The sequence below is a fragment of the Giraffa tippelskirchi genome, chromosome 11, assembly GCF_054371585.1.
Source record: "Giraffa tippelskirchi isolate mGirTip1 chromosome 11, T2T-mGirTip1v1.2.pri, whole genome shotgun sequence".
Lineage (NCBI taxonomy): Eukaryota > Metazoa > Chordata > Mammalia > Artiodactyla > Giraffidae > Giraffa > Giraffa tippelskirchi.
Window position 1 is genome coordinate 25,554,614 of NC_137285.1, and position 23,654 is coordinate 25,578,267.

Sequence of the window (23,654 nt, forward strand, 5' to 3'; positions counted from 1 at the left end):
TATGGGACCACATTCTTTTCTGTTAAGCTCAAGGCGTAAAGTAAATTACCGAAAACAGGTTTTGCCTTGAAACTTTCTATTGATGGGTTCTTTCCTGCTGTGCCTGATACAAAAGTGTTCTGACTGATCAACCCTTATCAATAGGAGAGTCACAAGATGTTGGCAGGCCCCCAGGCCAGAAGATGATGTAAACAAAATGAACTAAGATATGCAAACGATGTCGGTAAAGGTCAACACTGTTGACCCATTAAGCTGATTTGATATGACTCTATACATTTGTTTCTATGTACCACTAAAGATATAAAAGCTGTCTTAAAAAACAATAAAGGCAGGAGACACTTGGAAACACCAAGACTCGCTGTGTCTTCTCATTCACATCGCCGACACCGTCCATCCTGAGGGAACCCCTGGACCAGCTGGAGCAGGACTCCAGCACGTAGCAGCACTATTCACAATAGCCAAGACATGGAAGCAACCTAAGTGTCAGAGGAATGGATAAAGAGGATGTGGTGTGAATATACGATGAACTACTACTTGGCCACAAAGAAGAATGAGGTAATGCCATTTGCAACAGCATGGATGGACCCAGAGGTGACCATACTTAGGTAAAGTCAGAATAGACAAATACCATATGAGAGTACTTAATATGTGGAATCTAAATAATGACACAAATGAACTTATCCAAGAAACAGACACAGACTCATAGACATAGTGAACAAACTTGTGGTTGCCAATGGAGAGGGGGAGGGATGGAGTAGGAGTATGGGATTAGCAGATGAAAACTATTATATAGAGAATGCTGTGTTAATTTCTGCTGTAGAGCAAAGTGATTCTGTTATACATTATATATATACACATACAGTCTTTGTTACATTCTTTTCCATTATGGTTTATCACAGAACATTGAATATAGCTCCTTATGCTATACAGTAGGACCTTGTTGTTTATCCACTCTCTATATAATAGTTTTCAATCAATTTTTTTAAAAAAAGGAAAGGAATTCAGTGATTCCACCTGTGGGTACTGTGTTCTAACTTCACAAAAAATCAGGTGAATTCTGTGCTTTAGCCACCAGAAAATGTAACAGAACAGAGAATTTCATAGACAAGATCTTGGGTAACTCATGATGCAGAGGAAGCCCTGCTGCCTCTGTGAAGAGCGAGGTGTGAAGACACAGCAGGAAGGGACCACTCAGTTTTGGAAAATGGGCTGCCAGGACCCGCCTGGCTTCCTTGAAGAAATCAGTGAAGCTCACTGCTTCAACACTAGTTGGAGGCCACTCAGAAAACAGACCCTACAGAAGCATCCCTGTTCGACTATTAAGAGCTGCTATAGATAACCCACCGTGTAGGTAGCGCTAGTGGTAAAGTATCTGCCTGTCAACGTAGGAGACACAAGAGACATGAGTTCCATCCCAGTGTCGGGCAGATTCCCTGGAGAAGGGAATGGCAACCCACTCCAGTATTCTTGCCTGGGAAATCCCATGGACAGAGGAGCCTGGCGGGCTACAGTCCATGGGGTCTCAAAGAGTTGGACATGACGAGCGACTGAGCACAAGAGAGAATGGTTTATCTGATCCTGAATGCAAAGAGTGTGTGCAAGACTCACGGAGAAGCACCAGATGCAAAGTTGCGTAACTGTCATCCAGAGCCTTCCAGTCACACATATGGAGCAAGCACAGCTGTTTCCATTTGGACTAGCTCTCTCTGAGGAAATGCCAGGTGTCGATTGCAACGTGGTTCTGAGGGTTCAGCATTACAGTAGCAGAATCTACGATGGTCATGGAGCTAAGAATAGGTCCTGAACATCAAGGTCTCAGCAGGCTTGGAGCTGCTGCAAAGCACAGTAGGCTCTCTGCTAGGTGTGTCCCAAGGCCAGTGGTGAGGTGTGGTACCTAAGCCCTTTTCAAGTCGCTTTAGGAGATGGTATGATGGTCTGTGAACCAAGAAACTGTTACAAATAAGAATAGAAAGGAATGGAATAGAGTAGAATAGGACCAAATAGAAGAATTCTGCATATATTCCTTAATAGAATACAATTGTGTATTATTTTTGCTGCCAACCAAAAAAAAAAAGGATATTATTGCATTTAATAATATCTAAAAATCAATAGCTTTTCTATATAGGAAGAACAATCAGTTGGGAAATATATTGGAAGGAATCAATCCCATTTATGGTAGCATACCAAACAAAAAACATCCCTATGAATGATTTGAACCAGAAATACACAAGACATATGTGAAGAAAACTGAAGAAGAAAATATGAAAATTGAATAAAGAGAAAAGCATACACTATGTTTGGAAGGGATGCTTAAATTCTATGACGTTTTCCCTAAATCAATCTTAAAATTTAATATGATTACAAAAGATATACAAACAGACACCCTCAGATCTATGGAAGCTGATTCTAAACTTTGTATGAAAATATAAGCACAAAATTATAACCTGGAAAATTTTTTTAGGGTAGAGAAGGGTAATGAAAGGATACTACCATTACCAGACATTAAAATATAAATATATTTTAAAAATTGTTGGTACTGGTGCAAGAATAGGTAGATCAACAGAATAGATTTGGACAAATAAGTCCTATCACATATCAGCATTTACTATATAATAAATATCACTTCTAATCAATAAGAAGACTGGTTATTCAATAAATGACATTCATAAAGCTGGATCATTTTTTAAAATTCTTACTCAAAATTAATTCCAGATGAATCAAGCATTTAAACACACAGAAGAAAAATTAGACATTTTTTAAGAAATCATGAATTTTTTTCATTATTTTTAAATGAAGGAGGACTTTCTAACTAAGACAGGAAATCAGAGATGATGAGAGGAAAAGCTGATTAAATATGACAATGTGGAAATTTAAAACTTTTGCACAGTGAAAACAAAAATGCCACAAATAAACCAAAAGATAAGTTACAAACCAGGATAAAATATTGGCAACACAAGTTTCAAACCCAGTTATGGGCCCAGGTTTTATGAGACCTGGGGTTTGTTCAACTTGGGGACCCTGTTTTAAAAGAATAAAAACAGAAAAGAAACCCACCAATACAAAATGGTATAGCTATGATTATGTCTAATGAATGAGAAAATAAATCAACAAATTCCAGACTTTAAAAAGCTAACAAACCCCACAAATATCACAAAATTTAGAAAAATAACATTGCATTTGTTTAATTAACTGCCTGGCACACCTCTACAATTCTTTTGTTACATTTTTTTTGCTGCATAATCTTTGATGACCTCTCCAAATGACAATGATTTTGTGCCATAATTCTATTTTGAGAGAATAAAGGATAAATTCTTTCCCTAGCATATTTAATCAAATGGGGTTGGTGTTGGTTAAAGTTAGTTATTTTTGACAGTTTAAAAGTTTTCTTCATATGATCCAACAATCCCACTCCTGGACATATATCCAGACAAAACTATAATTAAAAAAGATACATGTACCACTATCTTTATAGCAGTACTATTTACAATAGCCAGTACATGGAAACAACCTAAATGTCCATTAACAGATAAATGGATAAGGAAGGTGTGGTATATGTATGTGTATATATATATATAACGGAATATTACTAAGTCATCAAAAAGAATGCAATAATGCCATTTGTAGCAACATGGATGCAACTGGATATTATCATACCGAACGAAGTAAGTCAGAGAAAAACAAATATCATATGATATCACTTATATACAGAATCTAAAATATGACACAAATGAACTTAGTTTATAAAACAGACTCACAGACATAGATAACAGTATAGTTGCCAAGGGGAAGGAGTGGGGAAGGGATGGACTAGAAGTTTGGGGTTAGCAGATGCAAACTATTATATATAGTTGTTTATACAAACACAGGGTTCTAATGTATAGCATAACTATATCCAATATCTTGGGATAAACCACAATGGAAAAGAATACTGAAAAGAAGGTCTGCATATGTATACCTGAGTCACTTTGTAAAACAGAAATTAACACAACATTGTAAATCAAATATTCTTCAATTTAAAAAATATATAAAATATCTAAAGTTTTAAAAAATTTTCTTTAACAAATTTATTCCATGTATAGCTACTGTTATAGTAGCTCCTGAACTACTATTCCAAGATGTGTTCAAAAAGCATAGAAATTCTTTTTTATTTATGTATTTATTTTAATTGGAGGCTAATTACTTTACAATATTGTAGTGGTTTTTGTCATACACTGACATGAATCAACCATGGGTGTACATGTGTCCCCCATCCTGAACCCCCCTCCCACCTCCCTCCCCCTCCCATCCCTCAGGGTTGTCCCAGCGCACCAGCCCTGAGCACCCTGTTTCATGCATCGAACTTGGACTGGTGATCTGTTTCACATATGGTAATATACATGTTTCAATGCTGTTCTGTCAAATCATCCCACCCTCGCTTTCTCCCACAGAGTCCAAAAGTCTGTTCTTTATATCTGTGTCTCTTTTGCTGTCTCGCATATAGGGTCATCATTGCCATCTTCCTAAATTCCATATATATGCATTAATATACTGTATTGGTGTTTTTCTTTCTGGCTTACTTCACTCTGTATGATAGGCTCCAGTTTATTACACCTCATTAGAACTGATTCAAATGTATTCTTTTTAATAGCTGAGTAATATTCCATCGTATATATGTACCACAACTTTCTTATCCATTCATCTGCCGATGGACATCTTGGTTGCTTCCATGTCCTAGCTTTTGTAAGCAGTGCTGTGATGAACATTGGGGTACACGTGTCTCTTTCAATTATGGTTTCCTTGGTGTGTATGCCCAGTAGTGGTATTGTTGGGTCATATGGCAGTTCTATTTCCAGTTTTTTAAGGAATCTCCACACTGTTCTCCATAGTGGCTGTACTAGTTTGCATTCCCACCAACAGTGTAAGAGGGTTCCCTTTTCTCCACACCCTCTCCAGCATTTATTATTTGTAGACTTTTTGATAGCAGCCATTTTGACCGGCATGAGATGGTACCTCATTGTGGTTTTGATTTGCATTTCTCTGATAATCAGTGATGTTGAGCATCTTTTCATGTGTTTGTTAGCCATCTGTATGTCTTCTTTGGAGAAATGTCTGTTTAGTTCTTTGGCCCATTTTTTTTTTTTATTGGGTCAGTTACTTTTCTGGTATTGAGCTGCATAAGCTGCTTATATATTTTTGAGATTAATTCTTTGTCAGTTGCTTCATTTGCTATTATTTTCTCCCATTCTGAAGGCTGTCTTTTCACCTTGCTTATAGTTTCCTTCATTGTGCAAAAGCTTTTAGTTTAATTAGGTCCCATTTGTTTACTTTTGCTTTTATTTCCATTACTTTGGGAGGTGGGTCATAGAGGATCCTGCTATGATTTATGTCAAAGAGTGTTTTGCCTATGTTTTCCTCTAGGAGTTTTATAGTTTCTGGCCTTAAATTTAGATCTTTAATCCATTTTGAGTTTACTTTTGTGTATGGTGTTAGAAAGTGTTCTAGTTTCATTCTTTTACAGATGGTTGACCAGTTTTCCCAGCACCACTTGTTAAAGAGATTGTCTTTTCTCCATTGTATATTCTTGCCTCCTTTGTCAAAGATAAGGTGTCCATAGGTGCGTAGATTTATCTCTGGGCTTTCTATTTTGTTGCATTGATCTATATTTCTGTCTTTGTGGCAGTACCATATCGTCTTGATGACTATAGCTTTGTAGTATAGTCTGAAGTCAGGCAGGTTGATTCCTCCAGTTCCATTCTTCTTTCTCAAGATTGCTTTGGCTATTCGAGGTTTTTTGTATTTCCATACAAATTGTGAAATTATTTGTTTAGTTCTCTGAAAAATGCCATTGGTAGCTTGATAGGGATTGCGTTGAATCTATAGACTGCTTTGGGTAGTATACTCATTTTCACTATATTGATTCTTCCAATCCAGCAACATGGTATATTTCTCCATCTATTTGTGTCATCTTTGATTTCTTTCATCAGTGTTTTATAGTTTTCTATATATAGGTCTTTTGTTTCTTTAGGTAGATTTATTTCGAAGTATTTTATTCTTTTGGTTGCAATGGTGAATGGAATTGTTTCCTTAATTTCTCTTTCTGTTTTCTCATTGTTAGTGTATAGGAATGCAAGGGATTTCTGTGTGTTAATTTTATATCCTGCAACTTTACTATATTCATTGATTAGCTCTAGTAATTTTCTAGTGGTGTCGTTAGGGTTTTCTATGTAGAGGATCATGTCATCTGCAAACAGTGAGTTTTACTTCTTCTTTTCCAATCTGGATTCCTTTTATTTCTTTTTCTTCTCTGATTGCTGTGGCTTACACTTCCAAAACTATGCTGAATAGTAGTGGTGAGAGTGGGCACCCTTGTCTTGTTCCTGCCTTTAGGGGAAATGCTTTCAATTTTTCACCATTGAGGATAATGTTTGCTGTGGGTTTATCATGTGTCACTTTTATTATGTTGAGGTGTGTTCCTTCTATGCCTGCTTTTTGCAGGGTTTTTATCATAAATGGATGTTGAATTTTGTCAAAGGCTTTCTCTGCATCTATTGAGATAATCACATGGTTTTTATCTTTCAATTTGTTAATGCGTATCACATTGGTTGATTTGCAAATATTGAAGAATCCTTGCATCCCTGGGATAAAGCCCACTTGGTCATGATGTATGATCTTTTTAATATGTTGTTGGATTCTGTTTGCTAGAATTTTGTTAAGGATATTTGCATCTATGCTCATCAGTGATATTGGCCTGTAGTTTTCTTTTTTTGTGGCATCCTTGTCTGCTTTTGGTATTAGGGTGATGGTGGCCTCATAGAATTAGTTTGGCAGTTTACCTTCCTCTGCAATTTTCTGGAAGAGTTTGAGTAGGATAGGTGTTAGCTCTTCTCTAAATTTTTGGTAGCATTCACCTGTGAAGCCATCTGGCCCTGGGCTTTTGTTTGTTGGAAGATTTTTTATTACAGTTTCGATTTCCATGCTTGTGATGGGTCTGTTAAGATTTTGTATTTCTTCCTGGTTCAGTTTTGGAAGGTAATACTCTTCTAAGAATTCGTCCATTTCTTCCAAGTTGTCCATTTTATTGTCATATGGTTGCTGATAGTAGTCTCTTATGATCCTTTGTATTTCTGTGTTGTCTGTTGTGATTTCTCCATTTTCATTTCTAATTTTGTTGATTTGATTCTTCTCCCTTTTCTTCTTGATGAGTCTGGCTAATGGTTTGTCTATTTTATTTATCTTCTCAAAGAACCAGCTTTTAGTTTTGTTGGTTTTTTCTATGGTTTCCTTTGTTTCTTTTTCATTCATTTCTGCCCTAATTTTCATGATTTTTTTCCTTTTACTAACGCTGGGGTTCTTCATTTCTTCTTTTTCTAGTCACTTTAGGTGCAAAGTTAGGTTATTTATTTGATTTTTCTCTTGTTTTTTGAGGTAAACTTGTATTACATTGAACCTTCCCCTTAGCACTGCTTTACTGAATCCCATAGGTTTTGGGTTGTCGTGTTTTCATTTTCATTTATTTCTATGCATATTTTGATCTCTCTTTTGATTTCTTCTGTGATTTGTTGGTTATTCAGAAGCGTGTTGTTTAGTCTCTATATGTTTGTATTATTAATAGTTTTTTTCCTATAGTTGACATATAATCTTATCACACTGTGATCAGAAAAGATGCTTGAAATGATTTCAATTTTTTTGAATTTACTGAGGCTAGATTTATGGCCCAGGATGTGATCTATCCTGGAGAATGTTCCGTGTGTGCTTGAGAAAAAGGTGAAATTCATTGTTTTGGGGTGAAATGTCCTATAGATATCAATTAGGTCGAACTGGTCCATTGTATCATTTGAGTTTGTGTTTCCTTGCTAATTTTCTGTTTGGTTGATCTATCCATAGGTGTAAGTGGGGTTTCCTTGCTAATTTTCTGTTTGGTTGATCTATCCATAGGTGTAAGTGGGGTATTAAAGTCTCCCACTATTATTGTGTTACTGTTAATTTCCCCTTTCATACTTGTTAGTATTTGCCTTGCATATTGCAGTGCTCCTATGTTAAGTGCATATATATTTATAATTGTTTTATCTTCTTCTTGGATTGATCCTTTGATCATTATGCCTTCTTTGTCTCTTTTCACGGCCTTTATTTCAAAGTCTACTTTATCTGATATGAGTATTGCTACTCCTACTTTCTTTTGGTCCCCATTTGCATGAAATATCTTTTTCCAGCCCTTCAGTTTCAGTCTGTATGTGTCCCTTGGTTTGAGGTGGGTCTCTTGTGGACAGCATATATAGGGGTCTTGTTTTTTATTCCATTCAGCCAGTCTTTGTCTTTTGGTTGGGGCATTCAACCCATTTATATTTAAGGTAATTATTGATAAGTATGATCCTGTTGCCATTTACTTTGTTGTTCTGGGTTCAAGTTTATAAACCTTTTCTATGTTTCCTGTCTAAAGAAGATCCTTAAGCATTTGTTGAAGAGCTGGTTTAGTGGTGCTGATTTTCTCTCAGCTTTTGCTTGTCTGTAAAGCTTTTGATGGGTGGAGCTGTGTTCCCTCCCTACTATTTGCCTGGGGCCAAACTATGGTGACCTCCTTCAAAACATTCCTTGCATGTACTGCTACACTCAGTGCCCCCAACCCTGCAGCAGGCCACCACCAATCCATGCCTCTGCTGGAGACTCCTGGACACTCACAGGCAAGTCTGGGTCACTCTCTTGTGGGGTCACTGTTCCTGTTGCTTATTTAACTTATATGCAGAGTACATCATGCAAAACGCTGGGCTGGATGAAGCACAAGCTGTAATCAGGATTGCTGGGAGAAATATCAATAACCTCAGATATGCAGAGGACACCACCCTTATGGCAGAAAGTGAAGAAGAACTAAAGAGCCTCTTGATGAAAGTGAAAGAGGAGAGTGAAAAGCCGCCTTAAAGCTCAACTTTCAGAAAACAAAGATCATGGCATCCAGTCCCATCACTTCATGGCAAATGGATGGGCAAACAGTGGAAACAGTGGTTGACTTTATTTGGGGGGGCTCCAAAATCACTGCAGATGGTGATTGCAGCCATGAAATTAAAAAATGTTTACTCCTTGGAAGGAAAGTTATGACCAACATAGACAGCATATTAAAAAGTAGAGACGTTACTTTGCCAACAAAGGTCCGTCTAGTTAAGGCTATGGTTTTTCTAGTAGTCATGTATGGATGTGAGAGTTCGACAGTGAAGAAAGCTGAGTGCCGAAGATTTGATGCCTTTGAACTGTGTGGTGTTGGAGAAGACTCTTGATAGTCCCTTGGGCTGCAAGGAGATCCAACCAGTCCATCCTAAAGGAAATCAGTCCTGAATATTCATTGGAAGGACTGATGCTGAAACTCCAATACTTTGACCACCTGATGTGAAGAACTGACTCATTTAAAAAGACCCTGATGCTGGGAAAATTGAAGGCGGGAGGAAAAGGGGATGACAGAGGATGAGATGGTTGGATGGCATCACCGACTCAATGGACATGAGTTTGAGCAAACTCCGGGAGTTGGTGATGGACAGGGAGGCCTGGCGTGCTGCAGTCCATGAGGTCACAAAGAGTCGGACTTTGCCTTTGTTGGCAAAGTAATGTCTCTGCTTTTTAATATGTTATCTAGGTTGGTCATAACTTTCCTTCCAAAGAGTAAGCATCTTTTAATTTCATGGTTGTAGTCACCATCTGCAGTGATTTTGGAGCCCAAGAAAATAAAGTATGTCATTGTTTCCCCATCTATTTGCCATGAAATGATGGGACTGGATGCCATGACCTTCATTTTTTTAATGTTGAGTTTTAAGCCAACTTTTTCACTCTCCTCTTTCACTTTCACCAAGAGGCTCTTTAGTTCCTCTTCACTTTCTGCCATAAGGGTGGTATCATCTGGATATCTGAGGTTATTGATATTTCTCCTGGCAATCTTAATTGCAGCTTGTGCTTCATCCAGCCCAGTATTTCACATGATGTATTCTGCATATAAATTAAATAAGCATGGTAACAGTATACAGCCTTGATGTACTCCTTTCCCAATTTGGAACCAGTCTGTTGTTCCAGGTCCAGTTCTAAGTGTTGCTTTTTGACCTGCATACAGATTTCTCAGGAGGCAGTAAAGTGGTCTGGCATTCCCATCTCTTTAAGAATTTTCCACAGATTGTTGTGATCCACAGTCAAAGGCTTTGGCATAATCAATAAAGCAGAACTGTTACTATTTGCATCAGGTTTACCCCATAAGCCTATTTAAACCTGAAGTCTATAAACACATTCAACTACTACAATAGAAAAATAAGCAAAAATGCAACTAAGACAAAAATGACCTTGATAATCCACCAAAACAATGCTTCCCATGTGAGTAACAGAAGGTTGAGATTCATGTTAGATTTGAAACTTACCCCGGGGATCTGGTACCCTGAACAGACCCCTCCCTTCCCACCCAACCTGGTAGTCCAGCCTGTGCTGTAGGGAAGGCTGCACTCACATTTGCTTGGGCTTCCCGCAGACATGGCTGCTGGTCATCTCTGCAGTCACAGCAGGCCCCAACTTGGACAGTCTCAGCAGCTGCTCCCCATCATCAGGCTCCTGGCATAGCCACTCTTCCTGTGTTAGAAAAACCAGAGTCCTTCAGAGCACAGTGGCTGGACCATGGACCACAGGGCAGCCTATCAGGGAACTTCTGTGTGCATTTGTGGAGATGCTGAGGGAACAGTGTTGTGCATTACACAACAGACACCTGAGTCCCCTTCTGCTGGAGTAATGAGCTCTGACAGACAGATAGGGAATAGGGAGAGAGATGGACCCCTTCCTGGATGCAGGGAGAATTGCACCACCCCCAAACTCTGCCCATAAACATTATTCCTACCACCAGCTATTCCAAACTGCAGAGTGGATTCACAGCTGGAGAGACTGTATTTTCCTGCCCTCTTTGTGTATCTAAGGATCAGCCTGGTCTCTATTTACTTCCTTGGTGGCTCAGTGGGTAAAGAATCTGCCTGCAATGCTGGAGACCAGGGTTTGATCCCTGGGTTGGGGAGATACCCTGGAGAAGGGAAAGGCTACCCACTACAGTATTCTGGCCTGGGAAATTCCATGGAGAGAATAGCCTGGCTGACTACAGTCCATGAGGTCTGCGAAGAGTTGGATACGACTGAGTGACTAACACTTTAACAAGGCATCTACTCCATCGAAGAAATCCTTTGTGGCTCTCCCTGGACACCCTGCACTGCTCTGCGTGCTCAGAACACAACGCAGGTGAAACCCAGGTCCCTGCTGTCACGCGCCTATGTCTTTAGGGCAGGGAGATGGACAACACACAGAGACAGAGATCGGGAACCTGGAAGGTGGGTTGTGATGGGGCCACAGAGACACCCGAGACAGGTAAGGGGACAGACAGAGGTGGGCGGGGGTCAGGAAGCCCTCTCTGAGAAGATGACAGGAGAGCAGAGACCTAAGGCCAGGGAGGGAACAACCTAGACCAGGAGCATCCCCAGGAGGGGCGCAGCTGGTGGGAAGCTGAGAACACACCTGGCCTGGCATGGTGGGGGGAGGGGCGCACAGAGCCCAGGACTGCTGGACGGCAAGGGACTGGGGCCAGGGAGGGGCAAGGGACCAAGCAGCCATGTACACTTTCATTAGAAGTGGCAAGAACTCTTCTTTTTTTTTTTTTAAGACTTTTTTGATGTGGACCATTATTCTTTATTGAATTTGTTACATTATTGTTTCTGTTTTTATAGGCTTTTGTTTGTTTTTTTCTGGCCACTCAGCATGTGGGTCCTTAGGTCCCCCACCAGGGATCAAACTCACACCCCCTGGCTTGGGAGGCAAACTCTTAACCACTGGACCGCCAGGGAAGTCCAAGAATTCTTCTTTTTCTCTGAGTGAGATGCCAGGCACTGGAGGTTCTGAGCACGAACTGACGTCCTCTGCTTTCAGACAGTCCCCCTAGTAGTCTCAGGCAGGAGGGCTGTGCCCACAGGCTGGAAAGTCACACATCCTCTTCTCCTCTGCTGACTTCTCCTCTGCTTTCAACAGCCATGAAAGAAGCTGTTGTAGAGAAGGAACTTGGGGAAGAAATAGGCTCAGTTGTTGGGTCTCCCGTGTCAGAAGTGACGAGGTAGGAGGGAGGGGGAAGGATGAGGAAGTTGGCATTTCATCACTGTCCAGCTCCAGCAGAGGATTGAGGAAATGGCTAGAACCCAGTGGCCTGTTAGTCTCCTGGCTCAGCCCCTGTTTTCACATCCACTAAGATGTTCTGCTGCTGCTGCTGCTAAGTCGCTTCAGTCATGTCCGACTCTGTGCGACCCCATAGACGGCAGCCCACCAGGCTCCCCTGTCCCTGGGATTCTCCAGGCAAGAACACTGGAGTGGGTTGCCATTTCCTTCTCCAATGCATGAAAGTGAAAAGTGAAAGTGAAGTCGCTCAGTCGTGTCCAACTCTTAGCGACCCCATGGACTGCAGCCTACCAGGCTCCTCCGTCCATGGGATTTTCCAGGTGAGAGTACTGGAGTGGGGTGCCATTGCCTTCTCCTAAGATGTTCTGCTCAGACCCAAAGTTCCAAGAGATGCAGTTTCATTGGTTGGATCTTCCTTCTACTCAGAGTGTGTGTTTTTCTTGAGTCCCTGTTGAGAGTCTTTTCCAGTGTCTGGAATTGCTCCAAAAGTTTATAGAGAAAGTCGATGGATGCCCAAACCACACTGATGACCCTGAAGGGGCCTGGATTGGGGATGTTTCAGGCTGTCTTAGGCAGCAATGAATCATTTTCACCTCCTCCTTATAGGCTCACATGAAAAGATATTTGATAATATCCCACCCAAGAGCAGAGACAAGGAGTAGAGAATGAGTTTGTGACTGGTTTTCATTGGCTGGTGGTGGTATAGTCGCTAAGTCATGCCCGACTCTTGTGACCCCATGGACTATCGCCTACCAGGTTCCTCTGTCCATGGGATTCTCCAGGCAAGAATACTGCAGTGGGTTGCCATTTTCTTCCCCGGGGAATCTTCCCAACCCAGGAATCAAACCCGGGTCTTCTGCATTGCAGTCAGATTCTTTACCAACTGAGCTACAAGGGAAGCCCTAAGCCTTTCACTGGTTGGGAAAGTCCTATTAGGAATTTCAAAACTGTGTGTCTTTTCCAAGCACGGAGAGAGTCCCAGCAGTGAAACCAGTGTCAGTTTACCCAGAAAAGCAGGAAACCCTGTAAGCTAAGATAAAATGTGATGATCTTGTTCAGATATTGCTTCAGTAGAACAGCTTGAGGTTGAAAGCAGAGTTTGCAAAGTCAGATGCCTACAGGGAGCAAATCAACTAAGGGTGAGAAACATATGTTCTCAATACAAATCCTTATCTTCTGACTTTTTTTAAATTTTATTGAGGTATAGTTGATTTGGGCTTCCCTGATAGCTCAGTTGGTAAGGAATCTGCCTGCAGTGCAGGAGACCCCAGTTCAATTTCTGGGTCAGGAAGATCCCCTGGAGAAGGGATAGGCTACCCACTCCAGTATTCTTGGGCCTCCCTGGTGGCTCAGCAGGTAAAGAATCCATCTGCAATGCGGAAGACCTGGGTTCAATCCCTGGGTTGGGAAGATCCCCTGCAGAAGAGAAAGGCTACCCACTCCAGTATTCTGGCCTGTATTCTGTATCCAGAATTCCATGGACTGTATAGTTCATGGGGTCACAGAGAGTTGGACACGACTGAGTGACTTTCACTTCACATAGTTGATTAACACTGTTGTGTTCATTTCTGCTGTACAGCAAAGAGACTCATTTATACATGTATGTAGACATTCTTTTTCATGTCCTTTTCCATTATTGTTTATCACAGGATATTCTTTTTCATGTCCTTTTCCATTATTGTTTATCACAGGATATTCTTTTTCATGTCCTTTTCCATTATTGTTTACCACAGGATATTGAATGTAGTTCCCTGTGCTATACAGTAGGACCTTATTGTTTATACTAGTTTGTATCTGCTAATCCCAAACTCCCAGTCCTTCCCTACCCCTCTCCTTGGCAACCACAAGTCTGTCTATGTCTGTGAGTCTGTTTCTGTTTTGTAAATATGTTTGTGTCATATTTTAGATTCCACATATGAGTGATTTCATATGATATTTCTCCTTCTCTGTCTGACTTACTTCACTTACTATGATGAGGTCCATCCATGTTGCTACAAATTGCATTATTTCATTCTTTTTATGGCTGAGTAGTATTCCCATTGAAGATATATGCCACCATTCTTTTTTATGGCTGAGTAATATTCTATTGCATATGTGTACCTTGAGTCTCTTCAACTGCAAGGAGATCAAACCAGTCAATCCTAAAGGAAATCAGCCCTGAATATTCATTGGAAAGACTAATACTGAAGCTGAAGCTCCAATACTTTGGTCACCTGATGTGAAGAACTGACTCATTAGAGAAGACCCTGATGCTGGGAAAGATTGAAGGCAGGAGGAGAAAGGGATGACAGAGGATGAGATGGTTGGATGGCATCACCGACTCAATGGACATGAGTTTGAGCAAACTCCGGGACTTGGTGATGGACAGGGAGGTCTGGCGTGGTGCAGTCCATGGGGTTGCAAAGAGTTGGACACGACTGAGCAACTGAATGGAACTGACTGATGTATCACATCTTCTGTATCCATTTATCTGTCAATGGACATTTAGGTTCCAACTTTTAATAGAGACAAGGGTATTAAAAATAAGTCACTCTTAGTAGAATGGATCTGAATGGTATCATCATGGGGGGGGGGGTGCTGATCTCTGACTAGTCCCACATGTATATAGTCTAATGTATATAGTCTAATATACATTAGATCAATTTCACAATCTTCCCTCCTTTTGATGAATAAACCTACAGATTGTCCCCAGCTAGCACTCAAGCCTCCTTTCCCAAGACATGGCTTATACTCATGCACTCCCCAAGCAGTCTGGAACTAGAAACCTGGGACTCTTAAACAACACAAAATCAGCTACCAGTACAAGACTGTGATCCAGAACTTACCTGACCATTTCAGGCCAGATCACGCAACCTGCAGAGCCAAACAGAGCTAAACAAATGAAGTGAATAACTACATCCTTCCAGAGCCATCAAGTTCCCTGGAGTGAGCCTTACAATGATGGAGGTCCTTGCCTTGGAATGTGGCTAATTGGGGGTGCTAAATATAAACATCCCGATTTGGTTAATTTTCCGTCTGGAGTTCACATTCTATGTCTACAAGAGCTAGGAATTCCAGAAAGTGATTCCCTAATTGTCAACACCTCACAAAGGGGAGGAAAAGAAACATGATTTCAGGGTCAAGTGAACCCATCCAAGTAGGAAGTGGTAATTGAGAGAGTTCAGGCCCCACCAAAAATACTTCCATTTAACTTCAAACTATGCAAAGCAAACAATGCATGGTCCCTGGTTGGAGTCCTTCGTGAGAGTTTCCAGGGAAAAACTTGGGAGAACTAAAGGGGACTTGGTCTTTTAAACCTCAGCTGATGTCACAGCGGCTTTCAGCTTACAGACCAGCAGCTACATAATTTGACTCATCCTTCAGAAAATCTATGCACCAAGAATTCAGATCCTAGGTCAGACCCTGTAGAGTAAGAATATCACATATAAGGGAAAATTTCTGGGCTTGGGGGATAGATCAATTGACAGTGGTATAAAGTTCAGACCAACAGACTGTGGCCCATGGGCTAAATCTGGCCTACCTATTGTTTTTGTAAATAAAGTTTTATTAGAACTCTCATTTGTTTACATATGTCTATGGCTGCTTCCACGCTATAATAGCAAAGATGAGGAATTGCAACAGAGACTATACAGCTTGCAGAGCCTAAAATATTTACTGTCTGACCCTTCACAGAAAAAAAATCTGCATCCCCTGGTGAAAGGTTTCCAAACTTATTGATCAGATACCCCTACTGATAAAAGAAAGTTATGGAGCTGTCACGGGAGTAGGGGGAGGAAAGAAGGTACAATCTGTTTGTAGGACATATGTTAAGTTGCTCTTAAAAATGCACTCTAGTATACATTAGATGCAGACACATACTGTTTGATTCCACTTATAGGAGGTACCTAGAATAGGCAAATCCATAGAGTCAGAAAGTACATTGGTAGATGCTGGGGCTGGAGAGTGGGGAGGGGGAATGCGGAGTTAGCGTTTAATTGGGACAGAGTTTCAGATTAGGAAGGTGAAAAATTCGGGAGAGGGATGATGGTGAGAAGTGCACAACAATATGAATGGACTCAGTGCCACTGAACTGTACAGTTAAATATGGTTAATGAAGTATGCTTTATATGACTTTTACCACTATTTTTAAAAAACTGTTTTAAGTTATGGAGCATGTAGCCCTATTATATGGATGAGTTATGGGATATGTACATAGCTTCAAAGTGCATGCATGCTAAATTGCTTCAGCCGTGTCTGACTCTTTGTCACTCCACGGACAATAGTCTGCCAGGCTCCTCTGTCCACGGGATTCTTCATGCAAGAATACTGGAGTGGGTTGCCATGCCCTCCTACAGGGGATCTTCCTGACCCAGGAACAGAACCATGTCTCTTGTCTCCTGCATTGGCAGGTGGGTTCTTTACCACCAGCGCCACCTGGGAAGCCCAGCTTCAAAGTAACTCTCCACAAATTATTTACTAACCATAAAGGGGAGGATATTAATAGTAACCTTAGTGTGAAAAATCTCCAACAGATATTGCCTTATCCGGGCAACCAAATTAACATCACCAGAAGCAGGACAAGTAAAAACCACACATGTCCTGGATGATGCCCTAAGAAACCACATGAGCATTATGTGAGCAGCAACCGCACCAAGAACACGAAACTGAACAGAATCTCCAGGAAACATCAGCAAGCCTGAATCGAAGGAGAGTCTTCAGGATCTGTCTGTCAAGGTCATGCAAGGCTGGAAGGGACTGGAGGCTGTTCCGCATTAAAGGAAGATGAAAAGATGTAATGGCAACCTACAACATGTGATTCTGGACTGGATGCTGGGCCAGGAAAGAAAGTGACTGTCTAGGATATTATGGGAGCGATTGATCGAATCTGCATAGGGGCTGTGGATTAGATACTAGTGGTTCATCGGTGTTAAATCTTCAGATCATTGTACTGTGGTCATGGAACAGGATGTCCTTGTTCTTAAGAAAAAACACGCTGAAATAGTTTAGGATAAATAGACAATATATCTGCAATTTACTGTCAGTTAGATGGCTCTGGGGGAAATCTCTCTCCCTGTCCCATTGTGTGTGTGTGTGCGTGTATGCGTGTGTGTGTGTGTGTGTAAACAGATGATTGATAGATGATAGAAAAAGAGAAATAATGATAGATGGATGATAGATGGACAGGTAGATGGATAGATTGGTAGATAAAATGTTAGAGAAATGTGAGCAAAATATGAACAATTGATGAATCTGAATAAAGGATATGGGGTTTTCCAGATTGCACTGGTGGTAAAGAATCTGCCTGCTGATGCAGAAGATGTTAAGAGATGCAGGTTCAATTCCTGGTTCAGGAAGATCCCCTGGAAGAGGAAATGGCACCCCACTCCAGCATTCTTGCTGGGAGAATCCCATGGACAGAGGAGCCTGATGTATGTGTATGTGTGTATGTGTTTGTGTGTGTGTGTGTGTGTGTGTGTGTGTGCATAAATAGATGACTAATAGATGCTAGAGAAAGAGAGATAATGATTGATGGACAGACAGATGGAGACATAGATAAAATGATAAAGAAATGGGGGCAAAATATAAACAATTGATGAATCTGAGTAAAGGATATAAAAGCATTCTTTATGCTATTCTTGCCGCTTTTCTGAAAATGTGAATTATGTCAAAATAAGAATTTTTTTAAATTCAGAACAAAAATCCCCCAAAGCACCCCCAAGGACAGAGCTCTTATTTTTGACTCATTCCTGGCAGCTCAGGCCCTCTGGGTTCATTTATTTTCAGGCCAGTAATACAAAGTGGATTTACCCCGAGGTCTCCACTCTGTTCCCTCAGGCGCCCCCTCCTCATCCCCCAGTTACTGATTTCTGGGTCCCCGCCCAGAGTGGCCTCCCTGGGCACCTGCTGCAGGGAATGAGTTTCTCCATGGAATTCATGACCTTTGGAGTCTGTGGAAAGCAGCCTTGTAGAGCGTGTTGTCCTTTTCCCAGATGAAACACAACATGGCAGTTCTAGAACAAAGGAAGAGAGATGCTGAATGTTGTGCAAATTTTGATTTGACCAGTGTGGCTTATGCTGCTAATCCTTTCTAATATCCATTCATCCCTTTTTTTCTATATAAACAGGATACTGATTAATTTAGGTGACAATGTACCTGAACTCTGTTGGAGGTAACCGTGTTATACTGCTCTGGCCAACAAGCAGTGCTGATTGGAGTCAGGAGGGAAGAGTTCTGGAAAAAACATTTGCTTTCCTCTTAAAGAGGAGTAGATGAGATTAGTGTTATCCTTCATTCTACTTCTAGTCCTGAATACAGATGATGGCTGGAGCTGTGGCAGCCATAAGGAATCATGAGGAAACCCCCACGAAACTCAGAATGACAGTCCTGATATCCTTGAGTCATTAAATCATAGCCAACAACTGTCTACTTCTCATGTGGGAAAAAAATAAAGCCTTATTTGTTTAAAACACTGTTAGTTGTGTATTCTATCACTTGTGTCAAACCAATTTTTAATTGTCAAAAAAATAAATCTTATTTTCCTTTTTGTATCTTAGGCTCCAGAGAAGAGCTATGACAAAATATACTGCATTCTATTCTCATGGGGGTCTCTTCCTGTTCTCCCTTCCACAATAATTTTCAGTTAAACTGTGGACTTAATTCTTCAGTCCTGATTCAGGCAGATCTCCCATGGGGAGTGTTCTCTGCGTAAAGGTGACGATTCCTACTTTCCTTCTCCAAACTGAACATTTTCACTTCTGCTTAATTATTAATATCCTGCAGATATATTTAAGATGCGACCCCAGGATAAAGTATATTTAAAACTCGAGCAAGGATTTCCATTACACTGATAAATAAAGGATGAGGTGCCCCAGCCTGCCTCCCCCTGACTGCTCAGCTGCTCCCACATGGTTCTCGCCTTGCCGGCAGCTCTTCCGCCTGTTTGTCCAACCAGCTGATAGGATCAACATAAAGATCACGCTCAGAGGAGTTATGAGCCCAGGACTCCACAGGGAATGGCAAATGTGAGCAACAGCCAAGAGGCTATGTGTGAAGATTCATTTATCAACACAGATCCAAAGAGGAAGACTAGTTCTGAAAATAGATTTTCCCCAGCCTCACTCAGGACACAGAAGAGTGTCCAGCCTCTGTTCAGAAACACTAGCAACCAGACTCCATAGGCTGGCATAGGAGAAGCCAACAGATTTTGGGGAGTAGAAACAGCAACGAGAGACCGTGCACCAGTGGAAGCACCAGGATGAAACATCAGTGTGAATGTAGCTCAGTCAATAGCTAATTTCTTGCAGGTCAAATACAGCTGCAAAGTATTCATCTGGGTTAAGATATTATGATACAAATGAACCTATCTGCAGGACAGAACAGATTCACAGACGTAGAGAAAAGACTTGTGATTGCCAAGGAGGAAGGGAGTAGGGAGAGGGATAAACTGGGAGTTTGGGGTTAGTAGAGGCAAACTATTAATATTACATTTAGAATGGATAGACAACAAGGTCCCACTGTATAGCACAGGTAACTATATCCAGCCTCCTGGAATAAATTACAAAGGAAAAGAATACACAATAAGAATGTACACATGTGTATAATTGAGTCACCTTGCTGTACAGTAAAAATTATCACAACATTGTAAATCAACTATTGTTGTTGTTTAGTCATTAAGTTGTGTACAACTCTTTTGCAACCCCATGGACTATAGCCCACCAGGCTCTTCTGTCCGTGGGATTTTCCAGGCAAGAAGACTGGAGTAGGTGCCATTTCCTCCTCCAGGGGATTTTCTCAATCCAGAGATCAAAGCCATGTCTCTTATGTCTCCTGCATTGCAGATAGATTCTTTACCATTAGCACCACCTGGGAAGCCCCAAACTGTACTTCAATTTAAAAAAGAATATATATTCTGGATTCAGTTATATATATATATACACGCACACTTACACACACATATATATAAATCACTTTGCTGTACACCTGAAAGTATCACAACATTGTAAATCAACTATATTTCAATAAAATTAAAAAAAAAAACACAGAAAAAAAGACATTATAATTCCAAAACACCCAAACAATTGGACATTTTTCTAGACAGATTACAGAGGACAAGAGACCTCTGAAGCTTTGTAATGCTTTTATCATAGATTGCACAGAGATGGCCATGGAAGAATGGGGGACAGAATGGGTAGCTCCCAGTAAAAGTGGAAAAAGAGCCCAGTGTATCAGGTAGAGCAGGTAACATTGCACAGAGATTCCTGTGGCACCAGGGAATGGACATCTCCACAGATGTCTGGTGGTGAATGATGGATTAGGAGGACAGGCCTCACTGAAAGAGATCCAGGGCCACCAGGAGATGGGGATCACTTAGCAAAACCTTGAGGACACCAACGAACAGGCATCACTTAGGGGAATCCTGGGGACACCAGAGGAATGGACATCACCTTATCAGATCCTGGGGACACCAGGGGAAAGACATCACTGACAGCAATCCTGGGAGGATCAGGAGGTAAAACTGCATCAGATGCATGAAAGATGTTGACACAGTTGACCTTCCCCTTGTGCAGCCTCTGCTCCATTATAAGACGACTATGCCCTTGGCAGTATCCTTTCCTTCAGCCCAAACCCCAGAGTGAGACACCTGCAGGACACCCCCTGAACCCTGAGCCTGAAGCAGAACAGTCCACGCATGCCCAGTCCACTCTGCCGGGCTTCACTTGACCTGCATGCCCCAGTATGAGAAGCCACATGTAATCTTCTGTGACTTGGAGACCTGAGAGTGTTTGTTACTCAGTGGGAGCTGACTGCTAGCTCCCACCTGCTGAAGACAGGCTACCCATGTAGTGGAGGGGAACAGAGAAGTCTATGATCTGTATTCAAGAACAACAGTCAATTTATGCAGCCTATTAATTCTATCTGCCTTTGGAGAGAAAGAAAATCATCATACAGTAACTCAAGAGATTTTATGCTTCACATCAGAGGATATCCCATTATACTTTCATAAATTTGAATATCCATGTTTATCAACAACATTTGTCTACAAATGCAAGTTAACATAATAATGTGCTGTGAGCTGGTTTATCACAACCAAGTCAGTGCACGCCCCAGCCTGCCTTGGTTGTTTCTCAGGGAGCCTGGGGGGTCTCAATCCCACACAGAGTCCTGGTTAGTCCTTGCTTTATAAAATCAGGCAGACAATCTCCAAAACACACAGATGTGTATATTTTATTTCCTTTATTTGATGTCAAGGACTCAAGGATTTATTTTATTTTTCAACTGTAACATATACTCCATTCCATTGTACAAGCATTTTTCACTTAAAGTCGCAACAATACTGAAAAAATCAGAAACTAAGTGGGAAATTGCTTTTCCGAATCCTATTTTCTACTATTTCAAACTGGAGAAGTTATTACACGTTACACATACACCCAAATGCTCCAACCAACTTTGTAAGTGTAGCTTTAAAAAAAAAAGTAAAATCCCTATGAGAGCAGGTAAAAATCTTACAGCATCACTTGCTGACTATGAGACAATTCATACAATTGCCACAGACAGTTGTTCTGGACACCATAACCCCAGGATATCCGAGATTCGTGGCTCTTAGGTGGGCAAAAGGAAGCTTTTCCAAATATCTTGACTTTGAGGCTCTACCACTTGTATTTTGAGAGAAAGTTGAAACTTTGTCCATTTAGCAATTTGTTTAAAATGTCATCTTGAATTGTGGGGTCAAAAATGTGTATTTCTCTTTAAATACGTATCTGAGAAGTGATTTATTTATATCATATATGTGTGTTACATTATACATTATAGATTAATATATGCATTGTTGCTGTTCTTTAGTTGCTAAGTTGTGTCCGACTCTTTGCAACCCCACGGACTGTAGCCCACCAGGCTCCTCTGTCCATGGGATTTCCCAGCAAGAAGAATGGAGTGGGTTGCCAGGCCCTCCTCCAGGGAATCTTTGCGACCTAGGGATCAAACCCAAGTCTCTCGTGTCTCCTACATTGGCAGGACTCTTTACCACTGCACCACCAGGGAAGCCCAGTATATGCATATGTATATATAATGAAGTTTGATATTAAAAAACCAACAAATGTACTTCCAGGAACATATTCATGAGTGAGACACTGGGTGGGGTATGATTGAGTTTTCAGAGTTGGGGTTCTGGAGTCTCTCAGTTGTTTGAATCCACCAATAAACTCTGTATCGATGCAGACAATAAATGTATGGACACGGAGGGGGAAGAGAGGGGGAGGAGCTGGGAGACTGGGATTGACATTTATACATTATTGATCCTCTGCATAAAACAGATAACTAATGCGAACCTACTGTATAGCACAGGGAACTCTACCCAGTGCTCTGAGGTGACCTAGATGAGAAGGAAATCCAAAATAGAGGGGATATATGTATGCATATGACTGATTCACCTTGCTATATGGGAGAAACCAGCGCAGCAGTGCAAAGCGACCATGCCTGAGTGCGTACTCAGTCGCTCAGTTGTGTCCAACTCTTTGTGACCCCATAGACAGTAGCCTGCCAAGTTCTTCTGTCCTTGGAATTTTCCAATTCTAGAGTGTATTGTCATTTCCTTTTCCAGGGTATCTTCCTGACACAGGGATTGAATCCACATCCAATGCAAAAAAAAAAAGGCTCTGTGTCCTAAAGTATGACGAATAAAGTGTTTTTTCTTCCATGAAACAGAAATACTATACTGTATACTTGAAACTAACACAATATTGTAAAACGACTGTACCTCAGTTTAAAATAGCAGCAATAATACTACCTAACACATAGTGCTATAAGAATTAAATAAAATAAAGCATATTTTTCACAATGACTGGCTCCCTTGTTTGAAAGGAATATGTATGTATATCCCCTCTACTGACCCAAACGGGGCCACGTGTCTTGCTTTGGCTGGTGCACTGGGACCAGTTTGATATATATGTCATTTCCAGGTAAAACACTTTAAGCATCACAATCATTTACCATTTTCTCTGTTTCTATCTCCATGATTATGGAAACATGTGTTGGAATGGATCTCCCTTCACTGAGGTCCCTCAAAACTACAATGAGCAGAGCCCTCTGGTGACTTGTAATAGGCAAAAGCAAGATTCAAGATCAAACTTGTATTTTTAAGTCATTGAGATTTGCAATTCATTTGTTACAGCAGCATAAACTAAACCATCCTGACTGATTCTACATGGCTCATGTGAAATGTGTGATAATGTTTAGTTTTGGATAATCTTGAAAAAGTTGTTTCACCTCCTTTTTTAGTTTAATTTTTGTTTTATACTGGAGTACAGTTGTTTTACAACGTTGTGTTAGTTTCAAGTGTACGGAAAAGTGACTCAATTATACATACACATATATCCATTCTCTTTCAGATTCTTTTTCTCTATAGGTTATTACAGAATATTAAGCAGAGTTTCCAGTGCTATACAGTAGGTCTTTGCTGATTATCTGTTTTATGTATAGTAGTGTGTATATGTTAATCCCAAACTCCTAATTTATCTCTCCTCCTTCACCTTTCCCC

At 40.8% G+C, this 23,654-nt stretch overlaps 1 protein-coding gene across 1 annotated transcript in view; it reads right to left on the minus strand.

Annotated features, from left to right (window-relative positions):
• Positions 1-23,654, minus strand: part of STX2 (syntaxin 2) — a 330,178-nt gene that overhangs the window by 226,625 nt on the left and 79,899 nt on the right. Inside the window, exons 11-12 of the mRNA XM_081543064.1 lie at positions 18,060-18,131; positions 10,451-10,569 (exon numbers count right to left, since the gene is read on the minus strand). Of these exons, the coding sequence (XP_081399190.1) occupies positions 10,451-10,569; positions 18,060-18,131 (191 nt within the window). The remainder of the gene's footprint in view (positions 1-10,450; positions 10,570-18,059; positions 18,132-23,654) is intronic.